Genomic DNA, 26,159 nt, shown 5'->3' with positions numbered 1-26,159 from the left:
TGTGTTATGTGATATTATGACCCCCACTGTTGGTTAGAGTTTATCCCGATTTATGTTCTGTCACATTTGCACCTGAGACAGCACATCCTCTCCTCCCCTCAAAAGAAGATTTTAGATAAATTGGAAGGTTTTCAAGGGAGAACAGCTAAGGTAATTAGGAGTTGAAAGGATTGATTTATGAGCCAAGATTAGAGAAGGTAAATGCATTTTGTTTGGCTAACTGACAAATAAAAGTGGAGTGAACTCCATCAGCAGTAAACACAAAGGAAGCAGTTAGGTTTGGTATAAAAATGTGAAAGAACCTTTCACCCTTTACTGGTTCTGCCTCCCTTAACCTCTCTTCATTCTTCAAGTGTTGATCCTGGTGTACATTTTGTGAAGTGAATCCAGAAGCATGCGATGTTAAAAACAGTTCAGTGGATGCTGAAAATATCCAGGGTAAACTAGGAAAGTGATGTTCTGATGAGCTGGTTTGCTGCATGTTAATTATCCCATGGATGATAGGTGTGTGCAGGCGAAGAAGCACTAACACAGGGCCCTTCCTTGTAACTCTTTTTAGGTCACGTTATTTCAGTGGCAGTTGTCGCAGTGATGAACATCACGTGAGCTTAATAAGATTGTGTTTCATTTCTGAATTTACAATTCATAGTTTGATGGGATTTGTTTTGTTTTGTATGGCTTTGGGTTTCTTAAGTTCTTGATTCATTTTATCAACCTATGCATTTCTCCAAGTAGTGATTCACTGAGGACCTGGGACAACAGGCTGGAAATCAAGTCACCCTAAATGGAAGATGGGATAAGCGGAAATGGCCTGCATGGGACTGAGGCCCAGAATAGGCTGAATATAAGACCTGCTTAAAGTTGTATTCTCCTCCAAGTGACCAATGAGAATTTACCTGCTGTGTGCCCCTGGACAGTCATTTGAGTCTCTGAGCCTCAGTATCCTCAAGTATAAAATAAGAAAAGCAATTTCTACCTCTCAGGGCTGTCGCAAGACTTCATTCAATGAGCTAATGTGTATAAGATGCTTAGCCCCAGGCTGGGCATTTGAACAAGCTCTTCCTTCAAGAGGCAGATACTTCCTGGGAGGGGCTGGTCTCCTTCACACCCGGAGGAGGGGGATCTGCTCTAACTGGGATTGCAGAACTGCAGCCCTGGCACAGGGCTCCCTGGATCCAGTGGAAAGAAGGGAACGTTTCAGACCTTGGAATAAAATTCAGGGATTTGAGATAACTTGGGCAGCCAAAGGACCCTGGGTGACCAGAGAGAACCGAAGAGGCAGGAGAAAGAAGGGTTCACAGGAGGCTGGGGCACAGGTCATGTCTGGCCGCTGTTCGCCAGGGCCCAGGGTAGCAGCCAGGATCCCTGAGGCAAGTGGATGGATAACGACACCCCGATGATTTCGGAAAAGGCAGGTTCCGTTTTTTCATCCACCACCCACTCTAGCCCCAGCTGTCCTCTCCCAGGCACTACGGTTTTGCTAGATTTGTTCCCATTTTGAGGGCGAGGAGAAGGAGGAAGAGCAGGGAGGAGAAACAGAACTAGAAGAATCAAAAAAGTCAGGTGGCTGCTCCTTTCCTGCCCCTGGTTCATCAGGGAGGTGGAGCATTTGTGATGCGTCCTTATTCATGAGCTTTCAAATTGTAGTCCCAGGAATTTCAATTTGCTGTAGTTTAAAAAAAAAAGTGCTCATTTGACCATCACATCTTCTGTCTCATAAGAAGCCCATCAAAGTCCATCTATTAATTTATATGGCATACATTGATTTATATCATATATATGTATATATATACATACGTATATATATTTGTGTCATATAATACGTAAAATTTTTATTTTTTCCCTCTTATAAAGGTTACGCTTTGTTATAGAAAATTTAGCAATGGAGGGGAAGGTATAACTCAAGTGGTAGAGCGCATGCTTAGCATGCATGAGATCCTGTATTCAATCCTTGGGACCTCCTCTAAAACTAAACTTAATTATCTCCCTTCCTACTCGCCCCACCAAAATTAAAAAATACAATAATAAGATAAATAAATAAAACATTTTTTTAAAAAGAAAAGAAAATTTAGCAATAACTGAAAAATAAAATTTAACTAGAGGAAAATTAAAACGACCTGTAAGCACGCCTCCCAGAAACAGCCACTGTAAATGTTCCATCCTGGCTCAGTAGTTTTGTTTCCTTGCTGAATGTTGGAATGTTCCAGAATGTGTTACTGTGGTTCGTGTTATCAAGTCTTACGTCTCTCTCTGTAGTCATTTCCAGTGACCTCAGGACCCCTCTGGCATCCTCTCCAAGCTGACTGCCATGTCTTTCTCCTGCCCTTGAGCACTCTTTAGCCTCAGGGCTGCATTTCTCTCCATCTGCAAATACCCAACGTGGACGTGTGCCCAAGCACCTCACACTCAGGGCGCTCTGCACAGAGATCATGCCCCTCTGAACGCCAGATCTGCTGCCCACCCTCCGTCCCCTCGTCTGCCACCCTCTGTGTCACCCCACGCTCTCCTGTCACCCTGCAGACAGCCACTGCCCTGCCTTCCTCTGGGAACCATCATTCCACATGTCCCAAGTCATCTTTTCTGTTTTAACTGAAGTGTAGTTGATTTACAGTACTACATTAGTTTCAGGTGTACAGCATAGTGATTCAGTATTTTTGCAAATTAACTCCATTATAGGTTATTGCAAGATAGTGGCTATAATTTCCTGTGCTCTACAGCATATCCTTCTAGGTTATCTATTTTATACCTAGTAGTTTGTATCTCTTCATCCTGTACCCCTAATTTGTCCCTCCCCCTTCCTTCTCTCCTTTGGTAACCGCAAGTTTCTTCTCTCTGTGAGTCTGTTCCTGTTCTGCATATACATTCTGCTCTTTCCCACTTTTCTGCTGATTCTTCCTCCCGGGCCTTTTTCTGCGCTTCCCCCTGTTGTTGGCTGTCCCTGAAAGCACAGGCCGTGCAGCCTGAGGGCCTGGTTCCAGCCCTACCCTTGCTGTTCGCTGGCTGTGAGGTTTGGGGGCTATTTAATGGTGCTGTTCTCAGTTTCCTCGACTCTAAAATGGAAGTAACAATACTACCTGCCGCAGAGCCGGTGAGGGGGTTAAAACACTTAGAATGTCAGAATAGTTCCTGGCACAGAATAAGCACGTACTGAAAGCTAGGTGTAATTATCCTTTAGCAACTTCACGTGGACGTCCTAATGCTGATTCAAATCCCAGCCTCCTCTGATCTGTTTCCCTCCTCTGAATTCCCAGGAGTCTTCTCCCTGCACCTCTTCTAGGGAGCACAGCAATTTTTACTTCCCTTTAGCAATTTCTATACTATATTAACTATGGAAATATACTTGCTTCTTGTTATTACACTGAGTATTTTACTGAGTATAATCGTTGGTGCACCTTTCTGTCTTCCCCCTAGACTATAAACACCTCAAGCGCAGAATCTTTGTCTGATTTTTTGTGTGTCCTTCCACCCCACTCACTCCATGTAATGGCTTATATGTGGTAGACTTTTTTGGTAATAATTATGTTAAGATGTAATTCACATGCAGTACCATTCATCTATTTAAAATGTACAGCTCAATGGTTTTTTAGTATATTCCCAGAGTTGTGCAACCATCCCTGCAATCAATTCTGGAATATTTTTCTATCCCCGAAAAAAAGCCCCATACCCTTTAGCTATCACCCCAAATTTCCCCAGCACCACCCCGCCCCAGCCCCACAACCACTGTTCCACTTGCTGTCTCCATGGATTTGTCTCTTCTGGACCTTTCATATAGTGGGACCACATAATATGTGATTTTTTTGTGATTGGCTTCTTTCACTTCTTGTCATGTTTTCAAGGTTCATCCAAGTTGTAGCATGTATCAGAACTTAATTACTTGTTTTGGCCAAATGATATCCCATTGTATGACTGCAACACATTTTTTTATCCATTCATCCGTAGATGGACATTTGGGTTGCTGCCGCTTCTTGATCATTATGGAAGATGCTGCTCTGGATATTTGTGCACACGTCTTTGTGTGGACATGTTTTCATTTCCCCTGGGTGTCCACCCAGGAGGGGGATTGCTGAGTCATATGGTAACTCTTGGAGGAACTGCCAACTATTTTCCCAAGTGGCTGCACCACTTGATTTATATTTCCATCAGCAGTATCTAGCTTCCCCACATCCTGCATGCGATAAACTTTTAATATGGAGAGAATTGCTCTTTAAGCTTGATTTTCTGGTTCAGTAGACACTAAAAAAAGGACTTTCTTCTAACACTTAAATTAACAGCACTTTCTATTAGAACAATACCCTTCATCCTCAAGGGATATCCGTAGGAAGACGGTTTAGAAGGAAGAAGGTGGAAAGATTAATCTGCGTTCAAATAAAAATATGGAGCCAGAGGAATTTTTTCTGGTGTTGTCATTATACCAACAGGGATTTCTTAAGAGATGCAAATATGTACTGTTTTAGCATGAATAAGGCAACTGTTATCTAAAGATAGCGATCCAGTATAAAAAATGAGATTTTTGAGAGCAAAAAGTGTTGAACTGGAGCAAGTGACTTTAGGAAAAATAAGCAAGAACAAGGAGAGAGAATAGCGCTAGTGTAGCAGGGGGGACCTGGGAGCCCTCGGTGTGTCTGGGGGGCAGTGAGGGGAGGGGGTGGGGGCACAGACCTGGCGGAGAAGCTGGTGGCACTCCCTTCCTTGTTGTAACATGACCACGTTTTGGTGGTGAGATGAGCTTCCCTATGAAAAGTGGGAAAATGCCTAATTCTAAAGCAGTGATACAAAAGCTCATCACATATTATGAGGTGAACCTTATAAGCACTTACTATGAGTCAGACATGGTATTAAGCACTTTATATACATGACCTCAGTTTAATCCTCCTAACCACCCTATAGTTTAGGTTCCGTTACTGTCCTGAGTTTACAGGTAAGAAATCAAATGCACACAGAGGTGAAGAAATTGCTGTCTGCGCTCCCATGTTCATTGCAGGATTATCCACATTAGTCAAGATATGAAAATGAGTAACGTGTCCACCTATGAATGACTGGATGAAGGAAATGTGGTGCATATACACAATGGAATATTATTCAGAAAGAGGGAAATCCTGCCATTGGTGAGAACATGGATGGACCTTGAGGACATGATGCTAAGTGAAAAAAGTCAGACAGAGAAACCCAAATATGATATAATCTCACTTATATGTGGAATCTAAAAACTGAACTCAAAGAAACCAAGAGTAGAATGGTGGTTGCCAGGGCCTGGGGAAGGGGGAGTTGCTGATCAAAGGACACAGACTTCCAGTTGTAAGATGTTCTGTGTGTATGTTCTAGGAGTTTAATACAGAATGAGTAGAGTTAACAATACTGTACAAAGAAGGAATGAACAAACGAATTAAAATGGAAGGAAGGAGAGAAGGAAGAAGAGAAGGAAGGATAGAAGGAAGGGAGGGAGGGAGGAAGGGAGGGAGGAGGGAAGGAAGGAAGGAATTAAGGAATTGCTCAGAATACCATAGCTGATAAGGGCCGAATCTGAGTTGTGCCTGGAACCAATACGCCTCTTTGGTTGGTGCCTTTAACCAGTGCACTAATATACCTCTGCCTTTGTTTTTTCTTTACCTACATTGTTTGAATATAGCAGTTAAAAATACACTTAATCGGGGGGAGGGTATAGCTCAAGTGATAGAGCACACGCTTTGCATGCAGGAGGTCCTGGGTTCAATCCCCAGTTACCTCCATTGGAAAAGAAAAAACAAACAAATAAATAAATAAACCTAATTACCTCCCCCTTGCAAAAAAAAAAAAATTTTTTTTTAAAAATATACTTAACCATCTCATAATCTTAGTTTAAATAAAATCAATTTCAATAATTAGTCAAAGACATTTGATTTAATAACTTAGTTTTTAATTCAGTCATAATATAACAGTGTAATATGCCAAGGAAGATAGAAGGATCAAGGCAGATCTTGCAGGGCCTTGTAGACCATGTGAAGAGGATTAAACGCTATTCCAGAGTCAGTGAGAAGCATTCAGTTTTAAGTCTTGGAGCCAAGGGGTCACATTTGTGCTTGGAAACATCCTTGTAGTTGCAGTAAGGGGTTTGTATTGAACAAAGTAGGAACAAAACTGGGGACATAAAGATCTAGATAAGGTTGACACTCCAAGACCAGAGCATTGGAGATGGGTTAGGACAGTTGAGAATCAAGAATAGATTAAAGTGTCACCAGTTGGTTGTGGGCATGAAGGTGAGGTGGGAAATCGTGGGAATCTGTCTCCCAGGAGTCTGCGTGGAACACAGGGTAGGTAGAGATACAATTGACCATGACTGATTCTAATGAAATGAAGTTTACAATGATGAATATAGTTTTCTTGAGAAGAAACATTTTTGAATTTTCTCCATTTTTCTGTTTTGGTTTTCCTTTACAGCCCTCACTGTTTCCTTTGGGTCAGAGCCCTTTTTATTTCATGAGACATGCCATTCTTTTTACAGAAGCAATTCCAGCATTTCTAATACATCAAACTTTAATTGATGGAAAGTCTGTTCATGTCTCTCTAGATCTTTTGGACAGGCAGCATTTTGGTGCAATTTCCCGGACCCATCAAGTCCAAGTGGTGCCCAAGTACTTACAAATGGTTATCATTCAAGGAGATAAATGACTTAACCAGAAAACTGATGCCTAACCTGTTGAAACCCTCTTGTGATTCCAGGCTGCCCTGGCAGGAGGCACCACCATGATCATCGACTTTGCCATTCCTCACAAAGGCCACTCCCTCCTCGAGGCCTTCGAGACCTGGCGAGGCTGGGCGGATCCCAAAGTCTGCTGTGACTACAGCCTTCATGTGGCGGTGACATGGTGGAGTGAACAGGTGAATCACCGGGGGGTCCAGTTTCTTCCATTTAGTCCCTTAGCCCTTGCTCTGTGCAAGATCAAGAAACAATCAATGTCAAAACACAAGAAATTGGTGATGTTGATGGCTTCCTGAAAGTCGGAATTGGAGGAAAGACTTTCTGGTGCATATCCTTTTGTCCCGTGTGAATTTTGAATCCAGTGAAGTATTATCAATTTAGAAAACTAAAAAAAAATAGATAAATAAGCATATAAAGATGGTAGGTTCTACTCATTAACAATAGCCTTTCTTAATATTTAATTCATGGGTTGTAAATACTTTCAATGTAATTAAAAAATTTGGGGGGGGGTGAGGTAATTAGGTTTATTTATTAAATTTTTTTTTAATGGACGCACTGGGGATTGAACCCAGGACCTTGTGCATGCTGAGCATGCACTCTGCCACTGAGCTGTTTCCACCCCTTTCAATGTAATTTTTAAAAGTACTGAACTTCTCAACTTCAACATCTCCAGACACTTTTAAGCAGTCTTTTCCCACCGATTAGAACTTCAGTTAGAAATATTTTTAATATCTGGAGAAAAACCAAGAAGGGACAGACCAGGCATGTTTTCAAGGCCTTCTCCCAGCTGTGTGCTAACCCCGAGGGCTTCCAGCACTGCTCTGCTGAGAGCAACACCTGGGCGAGTCATTCCAGAACAGAGCTTCGGCAGCCTTCCAGATCTCTGAGTATTTAGGCCACGGCAGAAATGATAACATGATGCGGATAGAAGAGAGTTTTGAGAGATGTTTAAATATGTTTATTTCTTCCCATGAAAACACATATGTGTACTTTGGAAGAAATTTTTACTTGTGATTTAAATAACATGTTTTTCCACATTGAACCTAATTCAGAATTTTTTTTTTTGCCAGAAAGGGCTCACAGGAGTGACTTTATTGGAATTTACCATGTAACTTGTGTCCCTGCTTCCCCCTAAAAATTGGGCTTTGGACACCAAGTTAATATAAAACAAGTAATCAGTCTTTAACAGATAATTCAGCAAATGTAATAGCAAGGTTCATAGTCCACAGAAAAAGTTAACTTTTCTCCAAAAATGTCATTCTAAATGAGGCCTCTGATCTCTTCTAGGGGCTTCCTGCCTGCCTTCTTCCCTCCCTCCCATCCTTCCTCTCTCTCTCCCTTCTTTCCTTCCTCCCTTCCTCCCTTGCTTATTCTATAAAAAGAGCAGAGGTGAAGATACTGCCCTTACCAGTGTTTCTCACACTTTAATATGCAAATGATGGCCTGGTGAGTATTGTTAAAATACAGATTATGTTCAGGAAGTGTATCTGTTTGCTAGGGCTGCTGTAACAAAGAACTACAGACTCGGGGGTGGGGCTTAAACAATAGAAATGTGTCATCTCACAGTTCTGGAAGCTAAAAATCTGAGGTCAGGGTGCTGGCTCCTGCTGACAGAGTGGAGGAGAAATACCTGTTAGGCCTCTCACAGATGCTGGTGGTTTGCTGATAGCCTCTGGTGTTCCTTGATTTGTGGAAGCATCACCCCAATCTCTCCTTCCATCTTCACGGGGTGTTCTCCTGTGTGTATGTCTGTGTCCAAATCTCCCCCTTTTATAAAGACACCAGTCATACTGAATTCTAGTCCATGCTAATGACCTCATCTTAATTAATTACATCTGCAGTGCCCCTGTTTCCAAATATTGACCTGAAACAAATAGACTGCCAAATATTTCTCCAGCAAAGATGGGTTTATTCGGGACCAGCAGAGAATTGCAGTTCAGGGTCTGCAACCATGGTGAGCCATGTGCAAGTTCCCACACAGCAAGGGAAGGAGAATGCTTGCGTAGAGGGGAAGGGAAGTTGGGAGGGCTGTAGTAAACCGAGTCCATGATTTCTTACTGACAGTCCTTGCCAGGAAAGGAGAGGAGTCTCTTCTTCCTCTTGGGCGGGGCTGTGGATGCAGGGTGTGAGAGCTCCCCCTGCTGGTCTCCCGACTCGACTTGCTTGAGGTTCTGTTTATTATTACTTTTTACACAAATAAGGTCCCATTTCATACTGGGGTTTAGGACTTCGACATATGAATTTGGGGGGCACACCGTCTGGGGCAGGGCTTGAGGTTCTGCATCTCTAGCCAGCTCCCGGGTGATGCTGACGTTCTGGTTCAGCTCCCGCACTTTCGAAACAGCAAGGCTTAACCTACTTCGCCCGAGAGGAGGCTAGTGGGACTTACCGTGCGTAAGGATGTGGGTGACAGGGGTGTTTCATGAGGCCACCTTCAGAAAGGATCTTCTACTCAGGCAGCAACAGGTGTTTCATCGGAGCAACGCAGATCAGAATTCACGTTGGGAATCCCATCATGTGAATAGTCTAACCATGTTTGAAGCATTTTTTCTGACGATAAAAATAATAGGCTCACGGTAGAAAATCTGAACTTACAGAGAAGTTTAAAGAAACGAGGCGCAGTATACCAAGTTCTACCCTTGCTGTTGTGACCCAGCGTTATCTTGGCACTAACTCCATCATTTCAGTAATGACCATTCTCAACATTTTGATGTTTTTTTCTGTTCCTTTTCCTATATATATTCATTCATTCATTTATTCATTCAACAAATAGTTATTGAGGGGCCACGACGCACCAGGTACCGTTCTAGGACAAATCCCCTGCTCCCATGGGGCTGAAAGTCTACTGGGCAGGCAAACCATCAATAGGTAAATATGTTACATGCCAGGTGATAAGGCACCATGGAGAAAAGTAAGGAGAATTAATAAGGAAATAAATAGTGACGGAAGCGAGTAACTTAGCATGTGATAGTGTCATTTTTAAACTTTGCTGATTCAGTAGGAGAAATCTCGTTGTTTTATTTTGCCCTTATTAATCAGCAGGAAGGTTAACATTTTTTCCCATGTGTATTAGTCATTTGTATTTACTGTCTGAACTATAAGTAACATTTTTACTTGGAATGTTAGGGTTTTTCTTTTCAAGATAAAACAGCAATAACTCATTCATGTTTTATAACTAAGAGCAATACTCCTATGCTGGTTATATATTTTATGTTTTGTTATATATTTTTGTTTTATATTTTATTTTATATTTATATGTTTTTTTAATTTGTGTGTGTATTTAACATGTAGAAATTCAAGCAGTTTTTTATTTGGTCAAATCCTCTGGCTTTTCCATTGAAGTTGGTAGTCGTTGTTTAGACCTAGAATTGGACCTCAAGGGCAATTACTAAGCTGGTCTTCATCTTAACTTGCCCTTACCACTGGTGTGATATTATGAATTATAATAAGAAATGTATGTTTGGTCTTTGTCCCCATTTCTGGCACAGAGCTCCTAAAACCCTCAGAATTTCCTGAGTGATGAGAGCAACAATGGTGTCTTTTATTATGTTAAAGAGGTGACTTTTGGACCCTAAGGATGGGAGCTGGTTGACCCAGGAGCCAACTGTGTGATTAGAGGGTTGAAAATTTCAGTCCTACCCAACTGACCTCCAGGGAGGGAAGAGGGGCTGGAGGTTGGATCAATTGCCCATGGCTGTGTAATGAAGCCTCCACAAAAACCTAAAAGAGTAGGATTTGGAGGGCATCCAGGATGGTGACTGAGTGGAAATTTGGGGGAGGGTGGTGCTCTCAGTAAGGGCACTGAAACTTCGTGCCCTTTCTCCATACCCTATGACTCATCTCTTCCATCCGGATGTTTGTCTGTATCCTTTATTATATCCTTTTATAAACCAGTAATCCAGGAAGTAAAATGCTTCTCTGAGTTCTATGAGCTGCCCTAGCAAATTAATGGAACCTGAGAAAGGGGTTGTGGGAACCACTGATTTTGGTGACAACCTGGACGCCCCACAGGACTGAACCCTTAACCTGTGGAACCTGGTGCAGTCTCCTGGGAGACAGTGTCAAACTCGAGTTGCATTTTAGGACACCTGGCTGGTGTCAGGAGTACTGCCTTGCGGTGTAGGGGAACCACCCCTGCACCCTCCAGTCACCCACACATTGGAATTATTATCAGAACCTTTTAGTTGCAACCCAGACGGCTCCTGAGGATTCTGACTGGTCCAAGTCTCTCACTTCCCAGGAGCTGCCAGTGGGTCAGTCTACATCTTCTTCTTCCTCTGTCTCCAGACTCTTCCTGTGGGTTTCAGATTTGAGCCCAAACCCTTACTTCACAAAAACTTTGATTCCTTTTAGAGACGTGATTGCTTCTGTTGCTGCCAAATGGCTTTGTTTTCATGTTCTAGAATAATTTCTTCCCCTCTAGAGAGAGATGCTGAGAATTTCCTATCTCAGTATAGAAATGAAGTATTTGGCGGGGGAAACTACTAACTCTTTCATGATTTAAAAGTATCGTAGCAACAGCAGTTCATCTGAGGTCTAACCTAGGGGAAAGATCGTGGCCTTAATGACATTCTTCTGGACTTCAACTGATGTCCCTATTTTACTTAGTTTTCTTCTGAGTGCAACATCTTGGAGAATGCTGATACTGTCTTTAAAGAGTGACATTTTGTTGTGGTTCCTGTGCCCTTTTAGGTTAAAGAAGAAATGAAAATCCTTACCCAAGATAAAGGTGTGAACTCTTTCAAGATGTTTATGGCCTACAAAGATCTGTACATGGTGAGAGATATGGAGCTGTACGCGGCCTTCTCTCGGTGCAAGGAAATTGGCGCAATCGCTCAAGTTCACGCAGAAAATGGAGACCTAATTGCAGAGGTAAGCAGTTGCCTTGCAGAGCTTCCGCAGAAGTGACAATGGCCATAACTTAAGGTGAAGATGATTGACCCCAAGTAGATAAATTCATGTAACGGATTGGAAGAATGGAAATTCAGAAACTGATTTTCCATGGCTTGGAAACGTTTGACTCAAATGACCTGCTTCCCTGCTCTGTTTTTTTTCGGTGGTTGTGTGCCTTTGAATGAGGAGTTCCCTTTTTCAAACTAGCTATTAGATCTCAAACAAGATTTATTCTAAAAACACAATTTTGTGTGTGTGTCCCCAGCAGCCCCCCTTTTTAATTTAAATTTAAGTAGCTCGAGCTACTGGTTCAGAATGCCCAAGTGTAGACATTAGTATAGTCTGATGACTTAAGCAGTACATTAGGTAGCTGCTTAAAGCCTCACTCTTTTCAGACACTGGGTATTAAAAGGTGCTCTGGAGGAACCTAGATAATATTTATCTCTCATGTTAGCTCCATAATTAATGCCCAAAGGGTACAGCCCTGCAAGATTTAGAGAGCTGTCTCTTACCTTGTGTATTAGCTGATCTTTCTCTCTCCCTGGGCTCAGTTCCCATTACAGTCAGTGAGATGGAGGCCCCGTGGCCAGGAGGCCACGGTGGGGTGGGGGTGGGGGTCATAGTAGGACAGCATGAGCTGTAAACTGGACAGACTGGGGTTTAAACTGGACTCCTCCACTTCCCAGCTGGGTGACACTCGGCAAGTCATTCTGACCCTCTGAGTCTTGACTTTCCTTTTTGTAAGGAAGAAATAACATTTTTGGAGAGGGGAAATAACCGGTCTAATATCATTCCGTGGGTTGGGGGAGAGGGCAGTGAAGAGTATGAATCAGTAAAAAGTAGAACTAACTACGTGATACCATGAGTCACTTCAACAAAGATCTAATATGGGGGACTAGAATCTTCTGCCTTCCTTTGTTTGTTATGAACCAATAATAAGTCTTAATTGTGGGCACTGCTCTTCAAAGAATGTGATTAGAACAGACCTCCTATCTTTTTCACCGTTTCAGTCAAAATAACTTTATTGTGAAATCTGTGTATGAAAAATTAACATATGCTATCAGGGCATTAAATTATTTTTACCAAATACATACACTGTGTATACACACATGTTCACACACACACACCTCTACCTATCAGACCTGAAATAAAAGCCTGACAGTGTATTCATTTCACAACAGAATTATGAGGTTTGTCATTAGTAAACCTTTCTCACACGGGTGTATGTTGCTGTTGCCTGTTTAGGGAGTGAAGAAGATGCTGGCACTGGGGATCACAGGTCCCGAGGGCCACGAGCTGTGCCGCCCAGAAGCAGTGGAGGCGGAAGCCACGCTGAGAGCCATCACCATAGCCAGCGCCGTGAACTGCCCCCTCTACGTCGTGCACGTGATGAGCAAGTCCGCGGCAAAGGTGATCGCAGACGCCAGGAGAGACGGTAATTCCTGAGCGGTGCCCTCACTTCTGGCTCAGTACTCGTAAGATAAAATACCTGCATCCTCTGCTTTTGCTTAGGGAAGAGTTGCCCGTGAATTTCCACAACTTTTCTTCCTCCTTCTTTTATCAGTATCCTTTCTGTTTTCCTCCCAGGCTTTTGCACACCTGTCTGTTTTTGCCCTCCTGCAGCCATGGCTCTGCCCTTCATACCACTAATTGCAAACTCTCCAGAGAACTTTTAAGAAGCTTCCCTGTGTCTTAGGCACCTCCACTAGTCCTCTCAATACCCCAGTCAGGCTTGTGCAGGGCACATAGAAGGTGCTCAACAAATTTCTTTTGAATCTAACTGATTTGTCTCAGAGCAACTTGGGTGCTGGCACAATTGAAGCAATTATCCAACTAGTACTTGTATGACAATTATTTTAAGATTTTAGAAGCAAATTTATTTCTACTCCAAATTGCTTAATTGCCTCACTTTAATTTAATATGTAAATCGTCATTTTAAAAGAAAAGATGTTTCTTTTTCTCCTGTTTTTTTATAAGAATTGAGCAAGGAAATAATTTCATTCATTGGCCAGTACTGGAAAAAAGGATGAAAAAGAAATAAGGTGAATTTCATTCGGTGATTCAACCCCCACCCCTCCCCGCTGGGATGTGCAAATGGTTTCCATCAGTCCACTCTCAGGAACTCGGATAATCAGAAATAATCTTATAAACCATCCTGGACGTTTGTTTGTTTGTGTAAACTGAAACTGGCTGCATTTTATAATATGGATTTAAAAAATAAGACAATAGATTTGGCATGTCTGTAATTGACACTAAAGATAAATTTTTTCAAGATTATTTCTTTTTGCTTGAAGATTCAATAAAGATTTTGTGCAAGCTAAATGCATTTTTGAATACAGTATATCAGTATCTTGTACTAAGAGTAACACCTGTTTCACACAGGCGTTGATAAGGTCTTACTACCAACCATTTCTAGTTGCTTTTCCCCTCATATATAGTATAATTCAGTATAAGAGTGCAGTGCAACACTTCAAAAAGAATCTGTACTGCAATTTTGAAGTCATAGCCTTAGGTTTCGCCACTAGATGGCGCTATTGCTAGCGCTGTGAAATTGGTTTTCTCTAATTTGCTCTGTAAGTCGTGTACCATGTCCTCTAGCCTGTCAGTCAGGTCCATAATGTCAGTAATGATTTAAGAAACAGCAAAATCAGCAGAAAAGGTCAGTCTTAACCCACCAGAAAGCTATGATTTTGACAGTTCTGTCAGGAAACAGTTTCTTGATCTTGAGTATTTTGCATGGGGATAGAATTCCATTAGGAGCAGAGTTAAGTCTAGGAATGGTTTCAGAATGTAAACTATAGGCAGAAAACTATTGAAATTAAAAGTAGGAATATTTTCATTTTATTTTAATTTGTATTAAGATGTTAATTTTATATTTGGAGTATGTAAAACATTTACTTGGCCCCCAAATCAAAATGATATATTAAAATAATGTATTCTCAGAGACATACTACTTCTCTCCCTAGCTTTTTCATCCCACAACCCTTAAGTAATTATTTTAATTACTTTATTTCTGGCCTATCCTTATAGTGTTTCTCTTTACAAAAAAGAATGTATGTGTATTCTTATTTCTCTTTCCTTCCTACTTGAAAATACTACACATAGTGTTCTGTATCTTGCTTTTTCCTACTTGAAATTATGTCCTGCTAAGTATAGAGAGTTTCCTTATTCTTTTTCACAGCTGGAGAGCCTTCCACTGTATCTGTTCAGCTGGTTCCTAATGATGGATGTTTAGGCTGTTTCCAGTCTTCAGTTTTTACATATAAAACCACAGTGATGGCCTGATGCATGTGCTGTCTCATACTGGTGGAAGGTGTATTTGTCTTCTGTTGCTGCTCTGACAAAGTACCACAAACTTAGTGGCTTACAGCAACACAGATTTATTATCTTATAGTTCTGGAGGTCAGAAGTCTAAAACAGGTCACACTGGTCTGAAACCGAGGCATCAGCAGGGCTGTGTTCCTTGTGGAGGCTCCAGGGGGAGCTCCCTTCCTTGCCTTTTCCAGCTTCTAGAGACACCGACTTTCCTTGGTTCCTGTACCCCTTCCTCCATCTTCACAGCCAGCGATGGTGGGTGGAGAACATTGCATTATTCTGATCTCTCTTCTACTTTAAGGACCCTTGGATCATTACCTTGAAACCTCCTAATTAACCCAGGGTAACCTCAATTTAGTCACAACGGTGAAGTCCCTTTTGCCATGTAGGGTACCATATTCACAGGTTATGGGGATTAAGACATGGACATCTCTGGGGCACCATTATGCTGTCTACCACAGATGGGTAGCCTCAGGGAAGAGTCCTCCTGGGTGGGACTGCTGGTTCAAAGTGTAAGTGCCTATATGCCTTTTGGACATTGCTAAATCCCTTTGTAAAGGGGCTATAAATATGAAATATTTAAAATGTCAATCCGAATGTTCTAGTTGAGTCAGAATTACTATAATAACATTTGTGAAAAGACTCTAATGCACAATGGCCAGAGGCAGCAGAGGTCTGGAATAAATTAGCACCAGGGGGTTTCCTGCTGCTGGCGTGTGACCTCCTGCCTGAGGAACCTGAACAGGAACCTGAAGGGAGCAGAGGGAGGGCTGGACATAAGCCGTGTCAAACTAGTCACACAGTGGCTGCATCATCCAGTCCAGGGGCAGGTCGGTGGGGAGTCCTGGAGTACGTGAGGAGCTGGTGGGCACTGTGACATTTCACAGAATATCCAGCTGCCCGGCACTCCTTTATTATCTGACATAATTCGTGAACGTAAAAGAGCAATACACATCTATTCGTTGTTATCTTGTTTAAGTAAGAAACAGTTCAGCCTCACAGATGTAGAATGTGAACATTTTTTGTCTGTAAATACCTCTACCAGCCCACTCCGTCATCCAGGACCTTGTCACTCAGAGTGTGGTCCCTGGACTACAGCATCAACATCCCCTGAGAGCTCGTTAGAAATGTAGACCCTTGGGCGCCATCCCAGTGGCACTGAAAGAGAACGTGCCCTTATAACTAGAACTGCACGTTATAGTGTGAGAACCACTGCCTCAGGAGGCACAAAAGATGTCCATTTATTCATTGTCTCTGTTGTAGTTGCCTAGAAATGCAATGCTATTATTACATTTTATTGTCGAATTGCCAAGTATGTACCCAGAAGATAGCAACTTGAGGGTTAATGATTATAACAACCAACTTTGTTGAGTGCTTCATATGTACTCGGCACATATTTTAATATATCTTATCTCATTTCAAGTTTTATTATGTGTTATCTCTTCAATGCATTGTAATATACATTATCTTTTTAAATTGTCATAACAATGCTTCAAGCTAAATTTTACCAGTGTTTTGTGACTGATGAAATTGAGGCTTGGGAAAGTTTGGTAAATTAAGCCCCAGATCACTTTACAAGTAAGTGCTAAACCTGGAATTCAAGTCTATCTAACCTCAAAGCCCACTTTTTTTTTTTTTTTTATTACTCTCCACTCTGTTCAAGAAGAAATCAGTTTCCAGAGCTGGGAAATGCAGATATCAAGTTTATATTTAATTGGTTTTGTTTATTGGCCTTACATTTTAAAACATTTATTTAAAATATTATCATCATTTTGTTATTTTTAATCATTGTTATAAAAAAAATGCCAGAAATGGAAATGATTAAGAATGTATTAAATGAAAAGTAAACATGCTCTATCTCCCTTAGCCCAGTCCTTGGAATGGGCAGTGTTTAACCACATCTATTTTTAGTTTTTTTGGTGGTTTCCTCCAAAATTCTAAGCCATAAATCTGTAAGTAATGACTTACAAATTTTCTACAGTATCTCTTGACTCTGAGCATTGAAAAAGAGCAATCCAGCTTACATAAATCTTACCTCTTACCTCCTGAGTTTAGTTAATAATAAATGTCACTTTAGATAATTTACTTGAAGTGCCATTTATGTGTTTTGGCTATTTTCTTTCTTTGTGGGGTCTCTTTATTCTCTAGTAAGTTGAAAAGGAATTTACCCTCTCTGCCTCCTCCTGAGTTCTGTCAGCTGTGCTATTGCTGCCTTTATGTGGACAGGGACTACAGCATTTTCGGCTGGCTCTATAACTGTAATTAGGTCTTCCATGCTTTGTCTATGGGTTAAGTCTAAAATTTAGAACTGTTGCAATGTAAGACTGAGGAACTGTTCTTCTTGGTAGAAACAGTTCATGAGAAGAGAACCTCAGAGAAATTTACATCACTAACTTGGGAGTGAAAGCTAATGTTATTCAAAAGAACTCTTGGAGAAGCAGTTGCCAAGTGTCAAGGTGAAGTGGGTTTCCTATGCTCCTATGAGATTAAAAGAATGCCTTATTTTAGTTCAATACATATTTAGACCATTATCATCTTGTAAAGTTGGGTTTTTGTGTTTTTTTTTTGGCTTGGAATTTTTCCAATTAGCTCTTTTTAAAATAGGTTCAGAAAAGAAACGTGTGCTGTCTACCATATCGTGAAGATTTTCCAGCTTCTGCCTCATACCGTCTATTGAATGGAATTAGCTTTTATTGAATTGAATCAGCTCTTCTTGCAGAGATTTTTTTTTTTTTAAAGGAGGAGAATCTTTTGACTTTCTGCTTTATTTGTATACTTTCCAAGCTGTAGAGAATGTCATCCACAGATTTCTTTTCAAGGCATCCTAGGTTGGATATACTGTTTCTTGGTTCCCATCTCCCTGCTTTTCTTGAATTACTTTGAAGATTCTCATGTAATTTTTGAAAAGTATTGGAAGGTGAATTTTCTGATGTCTTGTCCTCAAGCTTGTTTGCAACTTGAATGGGCATAGAATTCTAGGTTCAGAATTACTTCCCTCTGAGTTATAAGGGCACCATTTCGTTCTCTTCTGGCATCTAATGTTACTGATGAATAGGCAAATGCCAACAGAATTCATAGCCTTTTGTCACTTTTTCACCATCTGCAAGATTTCTGTATTTTCTGTTCGTGTTAGAAGCCCAGACGTGTTACAAGATTATGTTTAGCGGTAGGCTTTTTAAAAATTCACCTTCCTGTTCAGGCCTGTTTCGATCTGAAGACTGATCTCTGGTTCTGAATATTTTTCTTCTGTTATTTCTTTCATATTAATTTTCTCTGTTCCTCTCTTGGGACTCCCCTGTGAGATCTCTTGAATTAATCCTCCATGTCTTTTAACTGTTTTCACCTTTAAAAGAAAAACTTTGAATTTTGCTCTACATTTTAGGAAAGTGTTTTGTTTACTTCTTCTGCCGTTCTAATAAACTTTTGTTTTGGTAATCATATTTTTATCTCCAAGAAAACACTTGTTCTCTGATAGCCCTTTTTTCCCCCACAGTTGCTTACTTTTTAATTTTTTTCTTTCAATGGATGCATTATCTTTTTGATCCCATTAGAATACTAATGGAGATTTTTTTCAAACAGTATTCTGTTTCCTGGATTACCTCTATTTCTTACTGAGTCAAATTTTCATTTTTTTTTTAACATCTTGGCCCTTATTTTATATTATTTGTCTTTTTTCCAAGTGTCCGGTGAACCTAGGCTGTCCCTATTCATGACTGGACAGTCCACGTGGTTAGAGCAGGGAGCGGGTGTGGATTTCCTCTGCTGCTGTGGAGATCTGTTTCCTGAGTAGGCCCTGTCCCCAAAAGAGAGCACAGACCACGAGCTTTGTGAATGTAAGTGGACGTGGTCACTGGTGAGCTTCAGTTTTAGGTGTGAGAGCTTCACTCTGTAGCATCAATGCTGCCACAGAAAGCTCTGTTTCCCCAGGCAGAGGTGGGAACAAATAGGTGCTAAGTGCCCCAACTCACCCCCTGCCCCTCACTTTAACTGCCCTTCCCACCCCTGAAGAATGTTTCTCATGACCCTCTACTCCTTTGAGTCCAGGCTGTAGCTGCCTCTGCTTTGCTTTGTAAGCATTGCCGTCCCATGTGCTTTCTGTCTTCCTGCAACCTGTCCAAACGTCTGCCCAGCCATGGTTCCACTTTCCTTCCGAGCACAGATTTGGATTTTGTTGATCTTTTGTACATCTTCCCCAGGGTTTTGATGTGAACTGGGAAGGAAAAGACAGGAATGCAGACAGTCCGTGAACTTTAATTCAAAGCCTGCAGTGTCCCTTTGTTCATACCTTGATGTTTCCTTTTAGCGTTCAGCGCCCGCAATAAAGGGTGAAAAGCAGGTTACAAGAGAAAGAATGAAACTCTCACGTGCAAGCCACTGAAAGCTGAGCTGCCTTTGACAGTTGGCAAGGAATTTCAATTTCATGCTTATTTCAAGTCTTGGTTAATCTAAGTTGAGTAACTAGAACTAGGTTAGTTCCCATCCTTCCTGTGAGAGGCCACTTCTGCAAAAATGAGGGAGGGGAATCAGAAGGCTAGAGTGTTATCTTTTTCTTCCAGAAGCCGAATCTGCCTCCCTTGCTCCTCACCCCAAGTATAAATTTGGACAAACCAGCTGTAATTGTATCTCATATAGAAGTTCTCGTCTGCCCACTCTTGGATCTCTTTCACTCACTGTACTCCAGTCTTTGTCCAAATGGTATATGTGTCAGTGTGTGTCATTTGCTTCAGTGACAGAGATACTTTTTATTTTGGTTTGAGTAGCTTTGCTTATATGTGTTCCTTTTCTGCCACATATTAACATATGGAATTATTAATAGCATTTTAAAAACCATATGGTTCACCTCTCCTTCCCACCTCCCAATAGAACTTGGACACACATGGCTTTACTATTTTTCTGGTGCTTTACTTAGAATAGTGGAGATTTCTCTCAGCAAGTTACTTGATACTCTGCTCGGCATATATCTGTTTTAATTTGTTTGCCAATTAATGACTGAAATTTTCAGTGTTTTTTTTTTTTTAAGTTTCCTGTTATTGGACACCAGATACATGTTAGGCACTGTTCTCTTGGCGTTGGATTTGCAAAGATGATTAAGATAATTTTGGTTCTCAAGTAGCTTGCAGTGAGTTGGTCTACATTGTGGTTTAAATTGTTTGTTTGTTTGATTTGTTTTGGTTTGATTTGATTTGGTTTTTTCGTTTTAGTTTTCCTTATTGTAGAAAGCTTTGCTGTCTAGGTTTCTTACTGTAAAATACAAATTTCTCTTACAGAGGGATTTAGATGTCCTGTTTTCCATTTTATTTAAACTCTGCTTCCTACATACTCCTCTTGTGTTTGGGGACAAAGGGGAGAAAGGTCCACACAGAGGCCAGTCTCTGCCCGTGTGTTTGCGCTGACCACTACTTGTTAGTGCTAAGAGTAAACCGAATCTCACTTACATAGGTTCGCTGAGCCGATGCTTGGTAACCAGTCCTGTTCCTAAGAAAGGATGAATGTGCGCTAAGTCAAGGTGCAGTTGAATCTCAGCCTTTTCCTTTTCTTTCTTGCACATGAACATCTGAGCACCCCTTGTCCTTTAAATTCAGAGCAAGATGACTTACCTTATGTCCAATTGCAAAGCAGTTTAAAACTGCCCATTTTAAAACGTTAAAAAAAATTGTGTACCCATAAGGAAACAAATATTTGTGGAATGTATTTGTTTGCTGTGCTATATCAGAGGATCACAGAACAACTTAATTTTATTATAGTTCTGGAGACTAGAAGTTCTAAACCTAAGTGTTGGTGCCATTGGTTATTTCTGTGGGCACTGAGGGAAGGATGTGTTCTAGATCCTTCTCGGTGGTTTGTAATGACTGTCTCTTCCCTGTGTCTTCACATTGTCTTCCCTCTATGTGTGTCTATGTCCAAATTTCCTCTTCTTTAAGGACCCCAGTTATGCTGAATTAAAGCTTACCCTAACACCTCATTTTAACTTAATTACCTCTTTAAAGTGCCGTATCTCCAAATACAGTCATATTCTGAGATACTGGGGGTTAGTACTTTAACATTTGAATTTTGACGAGGGACACAATTCAGCCCATAACATAAAGTGACTCCAGGGTCCCAGAAAGATGCTAAGAAGTACTTTTATATACATTAGTGTAGTTAAGCCTCACAAAATTGCTGCACTAAAGGGACATTATGATCCCATTGCATAGATGAGAAAAACTGAGACTGGGAGCAATGACTCATCTTGCAGAAAGTCACCAACTAAAAAGTAGCAAAATCAGGATTTGAACCTAAATCTGTGTGATCTACTTTATTATACTGCTTCTATGTATTTTCCTCCTCCGTTATTTTCTTTCTTTGTAGATGTAATATTTTTAATCTAAACAAAGCCCGGGAAGGTTCTACTCTCTCCTTCTAGCTGGGGAAAATTACTTTTATGCAAGTATTTGGCTTTCTGTTTGGCAGCCAGTACTTCTACTCCTGGGCATACTCTCTGCATCTTTCAGCCTTTTCTAACAGATTCCATGACTTGATTAAATGCTACTCCCAAATCCAGACTAGATATTAACACCTGCTCTATCACTTTCATTTAACAAACGATGGGTTGTCTGGTCGGTGGTTGGAGAGGAGTTTGGGTTGGTCTGACTTGTTTCTTTAGTTGGAGATCTTTAGCATCTCTTAGAGGGCAGAACTCCTCTAAGTGGGAGATTGCCTCATAATGCAGATTCTTTTTTGGTTTTGAGCCAAAGGATGGAAAAAGAAGGAGAGAAAATGTATGAGGAGACAGGTTACAACGAATTGTGACACTCACTGAGACAGTGGGAGGAGATTAGTAGTGAAGAAGTACTATCTCCCAAGAGTTGTTGAAACCGTCTGATCTCAAGTGTGATCAGGACAGCATCAGACTAGGACAGGTACGGCACTTTTCGTTACCAACCTCTAAGGGTAGTAAATGAAACCGTAAGTGAATTTGGAAAATTCCTTAGCCGCGTCTGCAAATAGCTTATAGTTGACTTTTTAAAATACATGCTCTTTACCAAGAAATGAAGAATGACACTTTTCCTGGTAACTTAGTGCATATGTATGACATGATATCAGTATAGTAGGATTCTAATTCTGATGTACCACTTAAACTATCCCTGCGTGATGGACAAATTAGTCTCATTGAGTGTCAGTTTCTTATCTGTCAAACCAGTATACTGGTTGCCATGAAGGTCAAATAAGATACATGACCTTCGCACTGTATTTGCCAACTCTAGAGTGGCTATACATATGTTAGCTATATTTATTATTACTTTATTTTTGGCACAAGTCTAATAGAAACCACCATTATGCTGAATCATCCAGTTTGATTCTTCAGTGTGTGAATTATCCAGGCACCTCGTTTTCTGTCCCCTTTTTACCTTCTACGTGCTGTTTTGTCCTTTGAAAATACTTTAGAACCATTGTGCAATACGAGGAAGAATAGTTATGAATTCTTGCTTTTTCATTTTTTAAATATTTACAGTTGCTTAATGAGGAGACAGCTGAAAAACAGCCCAGAAAGAGCTTGCTGTCTATACCCAAAAAGTGACCTGTCACACTTTAAAGGTGCTAAGCCCTCCCAAGGAAATGATCTGTCCTTTGGCTTCAGAACAGTCCTGGCAGACTGCTGGTAGATTCTGACACTTCTTATTTTTCTGGAGAGATATTAAATTTGGAGAACTTTTGGAACCGTATTCCCATACCACCTTGATGGGCCCAATGACTGAACAGAACTTGTGATAAGAATCTTTCCTCTGTGATGAAGCGCCACGAAACATCCTGAGTTGGCAACTTGTAAAGCGATCTGAGTTTCTTGTTGTTCAAGCACCTGTAAGAAGTTCTCCCAGAACAAGAAGGTCTCTTCGTGCCTGCAAATAAAATACCGTGTCTGTCCTGTTCTCTCTCCAGGAAATAGTACATGACCTCTTAGTTCACGTTAAAAGTGATTGCTTCTTGTTCTCTACACTAGAAGGAGATTCTAATGGCATTTCCTCTTTTCTGGGAACAGGACAGAGTGGGTGGGATTTGCCTAGTTGTGTGTATATCGTGAGAGTGAAGGATCTTAGCAGTGGCTAAGTTCTGGGAGCATAACTTTTATTGACCATAGTTTGATACTTGGAAGGCAAAGTTTGTGAGGCTTCGCGCAGCCCTGCTTTCATGGTTTTTCAGCTCCTTGGCTAGCTGGAGGAAGGTGGCTGATTTGGGGGAGTAATGGTCTGTGAGATGGTAAGGCGCTACATTCCAATTTAATATGACTCAGGCAGCTGGTGGCCATCCACTGTCAGTGCTCTCTGAGGAAATCAGTTTTTTTCAGTTGTATGTCAGGATTTTAACTAAAATTGGGCATCTGGTTGACCAGAGTGAACTAATTTGGTACCCTTTTCTGTGCACTCTCCTTCATGACTACCTGGCTATGATCAGGTTGATGCCAGTGCATCTCTTACGCTGACAAATGCTAATCAGAGATAGGATTCTGATTTTAAATTCAAATTCACTATGCGCTATTAACTTTTCTAACATTGTGTGCTTTTGATGGCCTCATTTGCATGATTTTATAAATATGCATTTCTGGCTACAATTTTATTATCTGAGTGTTCTTTTATTTAACACACGTTTTTGGAGGAGGTTTTTTTCCTTGAGGGTGTGAAAAGATTATCAATCTATTTGTAACAGAGTTATAGTGTGGTCAAACTCCATACAGCCATATGATCATTGTCATCAGAGTACAGCATAGAAGTTAAGACCACTGGAGTCAAAGTGCCTGGATTCAAATCCAACTCCTCCACTCCATCTATGTTGAGTGCATGTGATGTAACTGTACAGAAATTATTTAGCCCTATAAGCCTTATCCTCATCTTTTAATGGAGGTAATAATAGCATTTCCCAGATAGGGATTTTGAGAAGATTCCATTAGACTGGCACATGTATCAGTCAGCTTTCGCTAGGCCATGCTGCAGTAACAAATGAATCTAGAATCTCAGTGGCTCACAACTGCAGAGATGTATCTCTGATTCACACTCATGCCCATCATGGATTGGCTCTGCCTCTGCTCCATATTCTCTTCATTGGGAGACACAACTGAAGAAGTGGCTTCTGTGGGTCTCACAACAGAGGGAAGACTCACTGTGGCTTTAACAGCTTCTGCGTGGAAGGAGCACGTGTCACTTCTATTCTTATTTAATTGGCCAAAGTAAGCCATGTGGCCGAGCCTGATAGCAGCAGGTGGGTATGACCATCTACCACAACATGCAGTGCACATTGACTGGAACATAATAAATGCTCCATCGTTTTTATTTTTAAATCCTGTTCACAAGCATAAATTATAGTCTAGGATTCCCATTATCCTTTGCTTGAAGAGAGAAGACTAATATTTATGTGTTTGTCAAACGGCTCCCTTAAAGGCAAATTGAGGTGCTGAATGGTTCCTTTGAACTTTCCAGGGAAGGTGGTCTATGGAGAGCCCATAGCAGCGAGCCTGGGCACTGATGGCACGCACTACTGGAGTAGAGAATGGCACCACGCAGCCCACCACGTCATGGGTCCACCCCTGCGACCCGACCCTTCCACGCCTGACTTCCTCATGAATCTCTTGGCTAAGTAATCACTTGGCAGATGATGGTGAAGTGTTTTGGCAAAATAATGATGCTGTATGAATCTCAGGTTTGAGTGTAGAAGAGCCTGTCCTGCTGTCTGGACCTTCCACTGACCTCCCAGTATTCTGTTCTACTTGACCTGACAAGTCCTGGGGACTCCCTCATCTGGAGCCCCAAAAGCATTAGCTAATTATGTTATGATGTGTCAAAAATCTCTCCTGGCCACAGGGAAATCAGATCCCTTTAATGAAATTTTACTCTCTTCTGATTTTTTTCATTGTCTTTTCCATCTCTTGTTGCCTAGAGCCAGGTCTCTTCATTAGGCCTTATTATTTCATCATTCAGAATATTCTTGAATGTTTTTCTGTGCTGACATAACCCAGGAACCAGTGTGCCTGCTGTATAGGAGCAGTAGGTCGTGATCTAGGGCTGAGCCACTGCAGGGGTGAAAGGCAAAATCCTGCCCTCAAGGAGGTTACCCTTATGACAGGTCATCCAGACTCACTTCAGAAATGCAACTTTCTGGGACTTTGTAATAACTCTTCTTAAGAAATAGAAAGACACTGCTCATGGGCACCCCGTCATTCCCCATTCACTGATACTCAGATCCAAGTTACAAAGAGCTTTTCACAGCAGCCTGCACAGGAGTTTATTTGCCATTTCCTTTCAGCTTCTCTTCTCCTTCAGACTTGTCTGTCCCCGGGATTATACACAAGTCAAAGCAGGATTCCTGTCCCTGGTGACATCAGCGTCCCCAGCCAGGCTCACCTCTGCTCATCACAGCTTTGCCATTTGGCCAGGGGCTGCCTCTGTCCCTGCAGATCAGCGTGGTTCATCTTTGTGTAGGACTGCACTCACAAGAAATTTTCACTTACGTTATTGCCAGTGATCCTGAATAACTGTCTTCAAGTATATATAATTACCAACTTCTAGTTGAGAAACTGAGCATGGGACAAACTCATAATCACAGAAACAGTCACTGATGGAGCCTAGAACCCACTCTTTCTGACCTAAGTATGATCCCACTTCATTCTTCTTGGAAGAGTATTATTTTGCAAAGCGTTTCCTAGAATAGCAACAAGCTTGTGTGAAATAGGTACTTGGAAAAGCTGCTCCTTGTCCACTGCCGTCTTCTGACTTTCAGTGGAGAACAGTGTCAGGAGATCAGGGGAGGTGAGGGTGGTTGCCTCCTGACGTATTCTGTCTCCTCACCACCATTGCTCTCATGCGTTTCTCTTACAGTGATGACCTGACCACAGCTGGGACTGACCACTGCACTTTCAACACCTGCCAGAAAGCTCTCGGGAAGGATGATTTTACCAAGATTCCCAATGGAGTAAATGGTGTCGAGGACCGGATGTCAGTAATATGGGAAAAAGGCGTGGTGAGTGTCACAGGATCCAGACTGTTTTACTTAATCTTTCAGCTAGGATCTGGCCCATTTTAGGACTAGAGCACCAAAAAACCTTCATAAAGAAGCATTTTGACTGTTTTCACTCGAGCAGAGACTGGGGCTACAACAGCACCACCACCACCACGCTATCCCTCAAGATGATGATAAGAAATAATTTTCTTCTCTGCGTGGTTCAGCTTAGAGGATGCATTGGACCAGGATGCAGACATTAGGGGATAAATTTAGATCGGGTACCAAAAGGATTATTCTTGAACTCTTG

The 26,159-nt window shown here is 41.4% G+C and overlaps 1 protein-coding gene across 2 annotated transcripts in view; it reads left to right on the top strand.

Annotated features, from left to right (window-relative positions):
* The window catches only part of DPYS (dihydropyrimidinase), an 81,689-nt gene that overhangs the window by 8,882 nt on the left and 46,648 nt on the right, over positions 1-26,159 (top strand). For both annotated transcript variants that reach the window (XM_074353226.1, XM_074353225.1), the window contains exons 2-6: positions 6,697-6,855; positions 11,369-11,548; positions 12,815-13,004; positions 24,334-24,490; positions 25,729-25,870. In XM_074353226.1, the coding sequence (XP_074209327.1) occupies positions 6,697-6,855; positions 11,369-11,548; positions 12,815-13,004; positions 24,334-24,490; positions 25,729-25,870 (828 nt within the window). The remainder of the gene's footprint in view (positions 1-6,696; positions 6,856-11,368; positions 11,549-12,814; positions 13,005-24,333; positions 24,491-25,728; positions 25,871-26,159) is intronic.

Source organism: Camelus bactrianus, chromosome 25, assembly GCF_048773025.1.
Source record: "Camelus bactrianus isolate YW-2024 breed Bactrian camel chromosome 25, ASM4877302v1, whole genome shotgun sequence".
NCBI classification, from domain to species: Eukaryota; Metazoa; Chordata; class Mammalia; order Artiodactyla; family Camelidae; genus Camelus; species Camelus bactrianus.
The sequence above is the reverse complement of the archived record's forward strand: the minus strand, read 5'-3'. Positions and strand labels throughout refer to the sequence as shown.